At 45.2% G+C, this 13,492-nt stretch overlaps 1 protein-coding gene across 1 annotated transcript; it reads left to right on the top strand.

Annotated features, from left to right (window-relative positions):
• Positions 1-495: 495 nt before the first annotated feature.
• Positions 496-12,951, top strand: PEX6 (peroxisomal biogenesis factor 6). Its single transcript, XM_051996980.1, has 17 exons — positions 496-1,505; positions 2,954-3,117; positions 3,549-3,632; positions 6,874-6,976; positions 7,071-7,204; positions 7,790-7,901; positions 8,239-8,447; positions 8,868-9,063; positions 9,459-9,532; positions 9,682-9,820; positions 9,926-10,131; positions 10,238-10,299; positions 10,649-10,757; positions 11,133-11,249; positions 11,495-11,572; positions 11,677-11,816; positions 12,351-12,951. The coding sequence occupies exons 1-17, from the start codon at positions 606-608 to the stop codon at positions 12,485-12,487; spliced, it is 2,964 nt and encodes a 987-aa protein (XP_051852940.1). The 5' UTR covers positions 496-605; the 3' UTR covers positions 12,488-12,951.
• Positions 12,952-13,492: the final 541 nt, after the last annotated feature.

Raw genomic sequence — 13,492 nt, 5'->3', positions numbered from 1 at the left:
TGATTTTCTTTTTGTATTTCCAGGGCTTAGCACAGAATTTAGCGCCTACTAATTGCTTAATCTATGCTTCAATCATCCTTCCTAGAGCAATGGAGAGAACTTAAGCTTCATGACAACGTATTAACAATCATTCAGCAAACCGTTATAAAGACATATTAGGGCAAAGTCAGCAAAGTAAAATTATGATTGGTAGAATGTGGTAAAAAGGAAAGCAACTATTTGGGAGGAAGGAACCCAATACTGTCTCAATAAGCACCGCAAATAGGTTCTCATACCGCCACTTAGAGTGGACAGTTGCCCGCTAAGACCACAGTCAGAATAGAACAGGCGTAGATGCAGAAGCACAAGCAGCCCCAGTTACCATGGCTACGGCTGTCAAGCTCCTGTCGACCGCCTCTGACTTTTGGAGTCTGCGCAGAAGTTCCAACTACCTTCCCTTCTCCTCCTCCTCCCAGTTTCTATTTCCTGTACTCCCACTCCGCCCTTCTTCAGGAGCCGGAAGTGGCGCTGTTGCCGGCCCGCTGCGGGAGCTCCAGCTTCGCGTTCCTTTCCCCTGGTCCGGAAGGCAAAGCGGCCGTCCCCGTTACAACGTTCCAGTCGCTATCATGGCGCTGGCCGTGCTGAGGGCCCTGGAGCCCTTCCCGGCCGAGGCTCCCCCGCTAGCGGTGTTGCTGCCGCCCGGGGGGCCGTGGCCAGCGGCAGGGCCAGCAGGCCTGGTGTTGGCGCTGAGGCCGGCGGGGGCGGGGCCGACAGGGCCGGCGCTACTAGTGGCTGCGCTGGAGGGCCCAGGTGAGGGGCCGGGGCTAGAGCCCGAGCCCGAGCCCGAGCCCGGGCCCCCAGAGCTGCTGGTGAGCCGGACCCTGCTGCGGCTCCTGGCGCTGGGCTCTGGCGCGCGAGTACGGGCCCGACCAGTGCGACGGCCCCCGGCGCTGGGCTGGGCCTTGCTGGGCGCCGCGCCGGGCACGGGTTCTGGGACGGGCCCTCGAGCCGGGCCGGTGCTCGTGCGGCGCGGAGAGGCATTACCTGCGCTCGGTCCCCGGGTGCTGGAGACGCGGCCGGCGCTGCAAGGGCTGCTGGGCCCCGGCACGCGGTTGGCGGTGACCGAGCTCCGGGGACGTGGCGCTAAAGGGGGCGATAGTCGTCCCCCGCTGCCGGCTCCGCCAGTGGTCTCCTCCTTCGCAGCCCCGAGTGTGCCCCGACGACTGCGGGGCATCCTGGGCGGGGCAGGGGAGGCCTTGGGGGTTAGCAGGAGCTGCCTTCGGAGTCTCGGCCTCTTCCAGGGAGAGTGGGTATGGGTGACCCCGGTCCGAGAGGGGACACCAGCCCCTCGGCCTCACCTGGCCAAGATGCAAGTCCAGGATCCTCGCTGGAATCTCTCCGAGAAGCTAGGACCCGGGTCTTCAGAGCTGGGAGAACCTCTTGCAGACGGAGTGGCCCTGGTGCCTGCTAATCTGGCTTTCAATCTGTCCTGTGAGCCCCTCGAAATCGGGGAACTCAGCCTTCAGGTAAGTACCAAAAGGGACCTTTTCCCTTAGCTCAACAAGACACCTGGATCTCCTTAAACTTGCATCTTGGCTTTGGTTTCAATTTCTGTAGAGTGAGATTATTTTAATAAGGGGTTAGGATGTGAAGAATTTGCAAATCAATATATAATATGTACATACACATCCAGAATTTGAGAGTTCTTCGGGATGGAAGTTGGAAATCCACTTTAGAATTGTCATGTATGAATAATATCTAGAATCCACCCTTGCAATGTGTTTAATATTGTCTGAGAAGCTGTGAAAGATTGCTGCCTTCAGAAGTTATATAGTTTATTGCATTTATTAAGAAGGATGTCTCAAAATAGATTTATTTTAAAAGATGAAATACTATTAAATATTCCTTTGTATGGTACAAAAATAATTAGTACTCTAGGTCAAATTGGAGAAATGTTTTGGCCCAGAAGAAAAAGAGTCCCAGATTTAGTTTGTGTGGTATGGTGTCTTTGTTGTGGAAATAATGCCTTAACATTTCCTAAATACCTAAGGCTTCATGCTTTTTTTAGATCTAGAGCTCAGTTTTCTATTCTTTGAGTCCCATTTTTGTTTCTTAATACTTCCTCTTCTTTGTTTCTCAGTTTCCTTCTGTGTTAAATGATGGAATTGGACTTTGATCTCTAAGGTTACTTCAACCCCTAAATCAGACCGCCTTGGGGATTATTCCATCTTTTAGGTTGGCAGAAGTAGAAACTGAAGGGAGAAGAGTGTACTGTACTTGCAGTTCTCATGCTAATCATTCTGCTGAGCCTTAGTTATCTCACTAAGAGCTTGTCTTTTTGCTTTTATCCTGAATAAACTAAAACTTGAGTTCCTTATCTGGCCAATCACATGAGCTACCTAGTGTTGAAATGGAAACTAAATACACTCCAAGTATCTATTGATACCTGATATTTCTACTATCTCTGAACTATTTGAGGACATCAGAGGGGTTTTTCAGAGCCTTGGTATTAACTAGGGACATTTAAAAAACTAAAGTGAAGAATAAAAGTAATGCAATATTCAAAGTAGAGAGAGGTACTTTAAGAAGAATATCTTTTTCTGGAGGCAGCAATCTAGGGATGATTTATCTTGAAGGTTGTTGATTCTGCTTTTCCTGGCCTCATATCCCATCATCTTTCTTTTGTGTTAAAATGTGGACTAGTGGATAGAAGTGAGTAATTACATTAATTACTCATCTATCTATAGCACTTTAAGGTATGTAGTGTTTTGCAGAAATTATTTCATCTTTGCCTCTCACATTTGTGGGATAGGTACTGTAGATATTCTATTTTACAGGTAAAGAAACAGGTTCAGTGATGTTATTTAGCCATAGGTTAAACTGATGTTTAAATAATAGCCTCTCCCACAAAGAGGTTGTAGTCTAGTCACTATGTTAAGGGAAAGCAGTAAAATGTTGATTGTTTCTCTAATAGAGATACTCAGAAGGATTCAGAAGTCCTGAGGACAGAGGAAGCTGCTCAGTGCTGTCTGGGCCTCCATTTGCCAGAGAGCTACACATTGAAATTGTGTCCTCCCCCCACTACAACACCAGTGGCAACTATGACCAGGCTCTTTATCAGCACTTTGAGATCCCCAGGTCAGCTCCTTAGCCCAAAGAAAAAAAATGTTTATTTTTTTTTTTTAGAAACAAGAGCCTGGCTTTCTATATAGTCCTGTCCCTCTAGTTTCCTGAACTCCAGATCTAGACATGTCCATTTGATTTGAAATTGTATTTGATTTGAAATACTGGAGTGGAGATCCCAGTGAGATTCTGGGGAGGTAATGGAAGAGTGAGCTCATATGTCATGCAGGAAAATGGGCACATCATGAGAAACACTGGATTCCCTTAGTTCTGGATACTATTTTCTTTTTTCTTTTTTCCACTTTCCCAGAGTTTCATCTCTCCCCACTAGATTTTTTTCCCCCATATTAGATTGATCTCTGAGTATATAGTTTGCCCCCAAAAGATAGTTTGCCATGTCAGCAACCTCTGGTTATGATCTCACTGGAGCTGCTTTTGTGTTACAGGATAGTCCAGGAAGGGGATATTCTGTGTGTGCCAACAGTTGGGCAAGCAGACGTTTTGGAAAGAAGCCCAGAGAAACTATTCAGGTATGCAGCCCATTCTAAACCTTAAGAAGTCCTTACTAAATTTATTGTACTTTTGCTCTCAAGTTCAGATGGTTTGAGTGTCGGTCATGAATTACTTGAAAGTCTAGACCTGGGACTGAGATTTCTATTCTAAACTCTGTAGTTTTCCCATTGTTGGCCTAATGTGTCTTCCTAAGTTGTTGTCCCTTCCGTACATATATATGTGACATGAAATAACCCAATACTTGGAATCTTTTTGGTAGCAGAGTATAGATGTTATTCCTTGGGTCTATCCTCCAAAAAGAAATGGCCCTTTCTACTGAGGAAATGTCTTTTCTCCAGTTATCTACCCTTTACAACAGAAAGTTAAGGATTGGCATAACTGACCTTTCTCCCCTACTGACTTTGTGTGATCCTGACTGGGTGAATTTGTACTGCCCCTAGATCTCAATGTTCCCATGTATAAAGTCAGGCAAGGACAATACTTGGTTTTGAGTGTGATTTGAGCTCTTGATTAGAAAGAGAATTGGCAGATTCTTCCCCAACCTCTAACTTGTACAGACCTTAATTCCATGCCTTTCTTTGTCCCTATAAGCATTCACTAAATGTTTATTGAATAGCATGTTTATGACAGAGTTAAAATGCTTTTTTAAAATCAGGAAGATTTGGAGCTATGTGGAACAACCAGGTCTGAGGGAATTCTTGGGCCTTAGATCAGCCATATTGGAGATAAAACTGTTCTCACTCTTCCTAGAGAGGTGTATTTGTCCAAAGTCACTCAGTATGTCAGGACTGAGTCTAGGGCTTTGACATTCAGGCCTTTGTCTTGTTCCAGGGAGATCCTAGTAGTAGCTTCAGCATATACATGGCTCATCCATGGTCGCAGATCCTGGTCTTTATTCTCTACTGGGATTGTTTATTAGTGTGTTTACACTCAGTATTACCTGACAGTCCAGCCGTGTCAGGTGCTCTGATAATGCCTTCCACACTGATCTTGGGAGAATGACCCAAGGAGAGAGATCTTACAGGATTGGGAGGCCCAGTACAGAACTGGCTTCTTGGTCAGCCCCTTTTGCACTCTCTTCTCCACTGTAGACACTTATTCTCAGTGGTTTTTCTAATCATACTACAGCCATTGTCCTTCAAAAGACCAGCCTTTGGGAATAAAAAAATAGGAATGTGAAAATAAATCCTTCTCACCTAATGGCCATTTATCCAGCAAGTACTTGTTTTGCACTTACTATGTGTAAGATCCTGTTTAGACAATAGGATGCACAGTCACAAATTAAAGTGGATCTTTCTCTCAAGTTGCTTACATCCTACTTGAGGATATGTTGTCTATGCATGCTATGTTCTTGGTGCTGGATCTACAGAAACAGAAGTAAAACAAACTTTGCCCCAAAAAGCTTACATTCTATTGGCTGGTGCAAAGTATGTGGGGCACAATATGTTTGCATAGAAGTCTATTAAAAATAAAAGCAGGATCATTCAAGAAAAAGGCAGTAGCAGCTAGGGGATCAGAAGATACCTCCATATAAGAGATGGCTCTTGATCTAAATTTTGAGGAAAACTAGGAATTCTAAGAATTGAAGAGCTATGAAGGATAGACAACAGACACAGAGACAAGGAAGTGGAGCACATCAGGAATGTCATTTTGGTTGAACCATGGAAGTAATGTATGATAAGCCTGAAAAGGTAGGTTGAAGTTGAGGTAGATCAAAAGCCTGTTAAGTATCAGAATAGATTATATTTGTTCCTAGAGGTAACAATGCCTTGGTCAGATCTGTGCTTGAAGAATATCATTTTGGTAGCTCCATGAGTGATGGTTTGGTGTAGACAGAGGTTTGAAGCTAGAAGATCATCTAGGAGACGGTTAGGAAATATATACAGATAAGTAAAACAAGGTAATTTGAGGGGGGAAAGCACCAACAAGTATGTAGATCAGAAAAGATCTTTTAGGAGGTAGCAGCTGAGTTAAACCTTTTAAAAGGATGGAGGTGAGGGGGTGTGTGCAGTGAAATATCATTTATTAGTGAAAAGAAGGGAATTCATTCCAAACTATTGGGTAGCCAATATGAAAGTGGAGAAATGGGAAATGGAGTATTTCGTGTGAAGAATAGCAAGCAGGCCAGTGTGGCTGGATCCTAGAGTTCAAGAAGGGAGATAACATGCAGTAGGGCTGGAAAGGTATGTTGGGATCAGTTTGTGAAGGACTTTAAATGCCAATCAGAGAAATTTGTATTTGATACTAGATGTGCCAGAGTGCTTCTGGAACTTACTGAACAAGGGAATATTATACACTTGACAAAAGTGTCATAAACTTTGGCTGCTGTGTGAAAAATGTATTGGAGTGGGGAGACACTTGAGGCAGGAAAACAACATAGAAACTTCTGACATCCAATTGCAAGGTGAACTAGGGTATGGTCTGTGCGAGGCAGCTATGTGGTGATATAGATAAAGTATTGGATTTGGAGTCCCAAAGACTTGAGTTGTAAAACCTGCCTCAGATACTTAACTAACTGTATGATAGTCACTTAGCCTCTGCCATCCTCAGGCTCTTCCTCTGTAAGATGGGAATAATCATAGTATCTACCTCACTTAAGAGGATCAAATGCTGGGCTCTATAACACAACTCACTTGTATTCTAGCAATATCCGGTTTTGTTTTTTCACCTAATCATCAGTGATATCTTCTATCTAAAATGGTTTTATAACCCCTGTAATCCTCATGAATTATACAGGCATATTTTTGTTCTTTCCTATTAAATGTCAAGCAAGACTCAACATGTTTTAGGACAGACATTCCAAATTTAAAATGCTGTATCAAATATTCAGTTTAGGAGTAATAGCTATAAAAAAGATATAGAGTTAATCTTATGTTCCAGTCTTTTATTATAATTACCATTGAATAGAAAGTGTTATAGAAGTCATAGAAAGCAGGACCTCCTCTAAACATGAAATACTAATCTCTCTCCTCCCTTCCCTCATGTTTTTCTGGGACCATTTTTGCCTCCTGTCACTAACAAGAATTAGATATTATAGCCTGAGAAGTATGGGGTTATCTCTATGCTGTGTGGTCAAACTAATTGGAACTCTGAGTTAAAGGTCAGGAAATAATACGGGTTCTTGTCTGCTGGCTAGTCACAATCAATCTAGATTTAGTTTTTTCTGTCTGAAAAATGGGGCTAGTGTCATTTGTTTTTTCTTTTCCATGATACAGTGATCATGTGTAACTTGGCGTTTGCTCTGCATTTATTCCATAGGTGGCCTTTTCTGTTCTTCAAAGTGAAGACGACTGTTGGGGATGCTCCAGAGGAACCAACCACAGCATATTTGGCTGATACAACCCACACTTCCTTGTACATGGTGAGGCTTTTGGGGAGGAAGGGTAAAGTGAGGAGGATAAAGCAGAGTATGCTGTATATTATACCTGAAGAGCCCCTCTTTTATTACTATACAGGTGGGTTCTACTCTGAGTTTTGTCCCATGGCTCCCTTCAGAGGGACAAAGTATCTGGAGCAGCCTATCCCCTCCAGGGCTGGAGACTTTAGTGACACAACTTTGTGAAGTTCTGAAGCCACGACTCCACCCTGGGTAAGAGAGGCTCTCGGACCTTAGTGAAGGATGGTGAAGGAGGGTTTTGACTTAGACTTATGGAAGGGATCAGGAAGATGGTTGGGCAGCTAGGTGACAATACAGGGAATTGGGTAGTGGGTCTGGAGTCAGGAAAACTCATTTTCCTGAATTCAAATCTTTCACACCTACTAGCTCTGGGCAAGTCATTTAATCTTGTTTGCCTCAGTTTCCTTATTTGTAAAATGAGCTGAAGAAGGAAATGGCAAACTACTCCAGTATCTTTATCAAGAAAACCCCAAAGAGGGTCACAAGGAAGCATGACACAACTGAAAAAAGATTGAGCAACAACAGTAACAAAGATGTTATATATATTGGTCAGAATGTCTCAGATAACCAAAGTGGGAAAGAGTTCAGCAAGCCTTCTTGAACTTGATTCAGCACAAATGCAAAAAGATAAGCCACTTGGCTTCCTCTGAGAAGGGCAAATGAGGCACATACTATTCCTGTTATTCTTGTGAGGGAAACTTAATATGTGTTCAAAAGGAAAAGTTTGAGAATGCATGGGACAGGCAGGAAACCAAATTTAGCTTTTTTTGGTTGCAGAGGGTCTTTGTTGACGGGGACCAGCAGTGTCCTCCTGCGGGGGCCTCCAGGCAGTGGAAAGACTACAGCCATCACTGCTGCCTGTGGCCGCCTTGGGCTCCACTTATTCAAGGTGAGAATGCTCACAGCCTTTTAGGTAAAGACAGTGCAAAGGATAGCCCCAGTTGCCTGTCCCACTGCTATGGTGGAATCTTTCCTTCACAGTCAGGCAAATTCCCATGGAGTTTTGCCACTGGGTGAATGGTCTGAGTGAAAGAGGGCTTAAAGGACTTGGTGACTAGCCTCTGTAACATTGCCATTTTAGTGAGTTGGGATAGAGCATGATGAGTACTAGTTTTTCTCTTGCTTGCATTGGAAAAAAAATGCCACAAATGCCTGACACAATTCCTAAGGCAGTCTCTTTCTTATTGTGGGGCATCTCTTACTAACAACCCTATGATTTTTCATAGGCAGACTGCTCAAAGCTGTGTGCAGATACCAGTGCAGCAGTGGAGAATAAGCTTCGAGCTGCTTTCTCCCGGGCTCAGCTTTGCCGCCCATCTATCCTGCTGTTGAAAGGTGTGGAACTCCTGGGCTGGGAACGGGATGGCCTGGGTGAGGATTCCCAGGTGGTAGCTGTGCTTCGACATCTTCTTCTGAATAAGGATCCCCTCATCAGGTATTCCTTCAGACCCGCTGTAAGAGCCTGAGACTAAGCTCCGGGGACTAGACTGAAAGATTAAAGATCATCTTCACCCCCATTCTTTTCCCATCACTACACTTATCTACCTCACCACAGTTTGGCTAGTCCTGTTAGTCAGTACTAAGTACTTGGTGTCCATCATGTAATGGGTATAGTCATGTGCTGATTATTATGGTAATATCTAGGGAAGGGGAAGACACTTAACATCTTGGAGAATCCTCACCTTGTTTGGTATGAGCTAGAACCAGGATACTCTCCTAATGTTCCCAGCACAATCCAATCTTGGGGTCTTCATGTTCACTGATTCCACCTCCTCTACTAGCAGCAGTGTGTTGGGAGTTCTCAGTTCTGTCTTGAGCTCAGACCCTCTTAGCACCTGCTGCTCTCATTCGACAGTTCGCTGCCTCTGCTGGTCGTGGCTACAACAAGCTGCCCTCAGAATGTTCCTCCTGATGTGCAGATAGCATTTCCTCACGAGCTGGAGGTTCCCATACTGTCAGAGGAGCATCGGCTCAACATCCTGCAGGCGCTAACTTCCCGCCTCCCTCTGGGCCAGGAAGTGAATCTAGCCCAGCTAGCAAGAAGGAGTGCCGTGAGTGCTGGGGACAGAGGAGTAGGGGGTCACAGGGCCCCGCAGCTTCCTTAGCAGGGCAAGAATCTCAAAATTGTAAAGGTGCTCAGAACTCAGCTGGGCCTTCTCATAGAAGCCAAGACAATACCCTCAACAAGTGATCAAGTAGCTTCTCAATGAGGGGGACATTCTGGGATATCCTGTTCTATGTTGAGGCAGATCTAGTTAGGATGGTTTATAATTGCTACTCTCCATGGCTCTTAGTTCTGGTGACTGGAACCAAGGAAAGGAAAATTTACTTAACTTGACTCCTTCACAAATCATCCAAAAGGGGAAGTATGTGGGGTGGTGGAAGCAAGCTATTTCACCTGACTCCCTTGAGCTCTCATTTTTGTCCTCACTCCTACCATCCCCAGGGTTTTGTGCTGGGTGATCTCTGTGCCCTGTTGGCCTATAGCAGCCGAGCAGCCTGCGCCAGGATCCAATCCGGGTAAGGGGCAAATGGAGTATGGAAGGAGGGGACAAGAAACTGGGAAGAGTAGGAAGGGGGAAGGGCCTGAGATACCAAAGAGAGAGAGACCCAGAGGCTTAGTGCTCCTAAGTCACACCTTTTCTGTCCTTTGTTATTTCCTTGTTCAGTGTCATGGCTGCTGGCAGCTTAAGTGAGGAAGATGAGGGGGAACTGTGTACTGCTGGCTTTCCCATACTGGCAGAGGACTTTGGGGTAGCGCTAGAACAACTACAGATGGCGCACTCACAGGCCATTGGGGCCCCCAAGGTAGGGGCTCCAGACTTTATTTTAAGAAGAAATCAGGTATGAAAGACAGACCTGTCCTTCATATACAGTCAAAATTATTCCAGCCTTCTACCATCTGTCCTCTAGATCCCAGCAGTGTCCTGGCATGATGTGGGTGGGTTACAGGATGTGAAGAGAGAGATCCTGGAAACGATTCAGCTCCCTCTGGATCACCCTGAGCTGCTGGACCTGGGGCTGAGGCGTTCGGGCCTTTTGCTATATGGACCTCCAGGCACTGGAAAGACCCTCCTTGCAAAGGCAGTAGCTACTGAATGTAGCCTTACCTTCCTGAGGTGGGGACAAGGGATGGTGGACCTGGTGGGAGGAGGAGAAGGGAGGACTCTAGGCTGGGACTTGCATGGGCCATGGTCAACTACTCACGTTCATCCTTCTTCTCAGTGTGAAAGGTCCTGAGCTCATCAACATGTATGTAGGCCAAAGTGAAGAGAACATTAGAGAAGGTGAGTGAGAGTTAGCTTCCCACACTATTCTGTCCCTCTTCAGGAATCATCAAAAAACACTGGACCCAAGGCCTAGCTCTATCAACTTGGACAAGTGACTTCCTCTGTCATCTTACAGTTGTTAGTCTGCCAAATGAACTACATCTTTGGATGTTTCTTGAAAATTAGAAGCCTTAAATTTAGTGACCCTATCTAACAAATGAGGTTCCAGGGGGTGGAGGGGGGCAGTTTTAGTTAGTAAATAAGGTCCAGGTCCATCCCTACTGAACCTCCATCTCAGACCTTCATTTTCTCAGTTTTTTAGCTTGTTGTCTTCCATCCCTCTCATCTTCATTTCCTCCTTTCCCAGTGTTCTCCAGGGCAAGAGCTGCTGCCCCATGCATCATTTTTTTTGATGAGTTGGATTCTTTGGCTCCAAGTCGAGGACGAAGTGGGGACTCTGGTGGTGTGATGGACAGGTGGGTAATCCTGAACTAGGGAATTTCATGGGAAGCATTGAGGGTGAGATAGCAGAGCACACCTACTTCAGGAGGCTCAGAAAGATTAGGGGTGGTATGACATCAAATTCTGGGGCCCCCAGTGGTTAGGGTTTAAAAGAGGGAACTAAAAAGAATGTGGACTGTAGGTCACATAGAAGATAGAGGAAAGGGGCTCAAGAGACGCCAAAAGGGGCTGGAGATGAGGAGCAAGGGATGAGAATAAGAAATTCCTTGAACAAGCTCTGGACTTAGGGAAAAGGAATCAAATCTGAAGAGTGGGGAAGGATTCTTCATCTAGTTTACTCTCTGCCCCTGGCTCTCACCCATCTCATTCTCTATCTTTAACCCATACAGGGTGGTCTCCCAGCTCCTGGCTGAGCTCGATGGACTTCACAGCAGCCAAGAAGTATTTGTTATCGGAGCTACAAACAGGCCTGATCTCCTAGATGCCGCACTGTTGCGGCCAGGCAGGTTGGTCTCTATTTGTTAACTTTCTATCTTTCTGAGAGAAACCTGATCTACTCCAATTAACTCCTCATTGCCCTTGATCATTTTGTTCTGCACTTCCTCTCAGGGCTGGGTATCAGCTGCTCAGTGGGCAACCCCTCCAGCCTATTAACATTGCAAAAGCTCACCATGGGGTTGGGGAATATTGCATCTATTTGGTTGATCTCCAAGAATTTACTAGCTTAATGTCCTACCTGCTCTCTCTGAAGGTTTGACAAGTTGGTGTTTGTGGGACCAAGTGAAGATCGGGCTTCCCAGCTTCGGATACTGAGTGCTATCACACGAAGGTATAGCCTAGAGGGTGTGGGATGGTTAGGGTTAGTGCCTTTAGTATTGGTATAATGGAAAATGCCCTCTCTTTGGTGTTAAAAGACTTAGCTTCCCATTCTAGGTTCAAACTTGAGCCCTCTGTGAACCTGGTGAGCGTCCTGGACCGATGCCCAACCCAGCTGACTGGTGCTGATTTATACTCCCTTTGTACTGATGCAATGACAGCAGCACTCAAGCGAAGGGTCCAGGACATTGAAGATGGTAAGAATGATCTCCCCCTTACCCCCCAGGCTCAGTGGGATCAAGAAGAGGCCCAACAGGCAAACCAAACCACACTTAGTCCCACCTACGAGCTTCAGGAGGCTGAAATGACTATGGGAAATATCAAAGTTACAAAATAAGAGGGAATCATTAGATGGGAATCAAAGGAAAGATGGCTGAATTACCTGCTGTGGGGTTTTTAAAGAGCCTGCAGCTGCCATTCTGGGAACCATTGTGTCCAGAGGCTGCAGAATAACATGATCTTTTGGATGTCCTGTTTAACTAGAACACAACAGTTCCTCATTCCATTCTTCAGACAAGACTTTGAGTACTGCCTTCAGGTCCTGTTTAGGCCTCCATCAGGAAACCTCTCTTTATATTTCTTGATATCTGGGGTTCCTTATATTGGCCTAGAACTCCAAGGGCAGCTGAAATTCTAGTGCTTTCTACTTTCTTTCCCCTCTGTTAGTTGTAGCTAAGAGGGGGAACAAGACTTCATTAACTTCTCTCCTCTCTCTCTTCCCCCACCCCCAGGACTGGAGCCAGTTAATTCAGCGTTTCTTCTTACAATGGAAGACTTGGTTCAGGCTGCTACTCGGCTACAGCCATCTGTCTCAGAGCAGGAGCTACTTCGTTACAAGCGCATCCAACGCAAATTTGCAGCCTGCTAGAATCATTTTGGGTTGTACCTAGTCCTACCCCCTCTACCAGCCCTGGAACGATATCAGCAAATCAATTGGAGTGGGCAGTGTAATTCAGTCCTCAGGCTATCTAACCTGGAGAAACTTCCCTGCTCAGCTCTGCTGTCATGGAGGGAAGACACTGTCACCTAAAGGTGTGAAGCTCAAATGCCACAGAAGTGTAAACTAAGGGGACCTGGGTAGGTGGGGAGTAAGTAGTAGGACTTGAAAGAAAATTTTCCTGTCTCAAGTTCATCCTTTCCACTGTTTGCCTAGTTTGGGAGTTTCATACATTACTGTTGAGTGACCAATCATCAATTCTGAGTCATGGGTGAAACATGCCTTCCCCAGTTTCTGATCAGAAACTGTAGATGTTAGATGAGACCTATCTTTTCAGATATAGCCAGTGTGCTTTGTTGTTATGTTTGTTTGGAAAAAAAGTCTTTGGGAAGTGACAGTGATTTTTTTACCTTAAGTATCAGTAAAACATTTAAAGGCGTTGTGCTTGGTCAAGACAGGGACAGGCATAGAGAAAGGAAGATGGAGAAAGCTTCCTGGGACTCCGCTACGAGGCTAGAAATGGTTTTCATTACCTCTATCTAGTCTTTACTATTCCAGTCGAAAACAAGTGTGTGCTGCCCTCTTCTGGTTTTGTAGGGGTGAGACCGGAGCCCAAAGACCCTGGGGAAATTAGGGCCAATATATGTTATCCAGCCAAGAATTAGAGATGACAACAGGAATCAGAATATAGCTGGAAGAGAGCTGAGAAACCTTTTCTAGCCTCAATCCTCAAAAAAAAGTTAACTTGTTCAAAGTCCCATATCGAGATGGAGATCCCACACTGCTTATTCCATAGTTTCTCTCTTTATCCAGGAAGCAGTCTGGGACACAGGCTTTGAGAGTCAGGAGTGCTCTGGATTTGAAGAGAGGCTTGTAAAAAAAGGACTAACAGAAAGGCAAGATCTTTCAACACATACACAGTGAAACAGAAAAGGC

The sequence above is a fragment of the Antechinus flavipes genome, chromosome 4, assembly GCF_016432865.1.
Source record: "Antechinus flavipes isolate AdamAnt ecotype Samford, QLD, Australia chromosome 4, AdamAnt_v2, whole genome shotgun sequence".
Classification (NCBI taxonomy): domain Eukaryota; kingdom Metazoa; phylum Chordata; class Mammalia; order Dasyuromorphia; family Dasyuridae; genus Antechinus; species Antechinus flavipes.
This window is presented reverse-complemented; position numbering and strand designations above follow the sequence as displayed.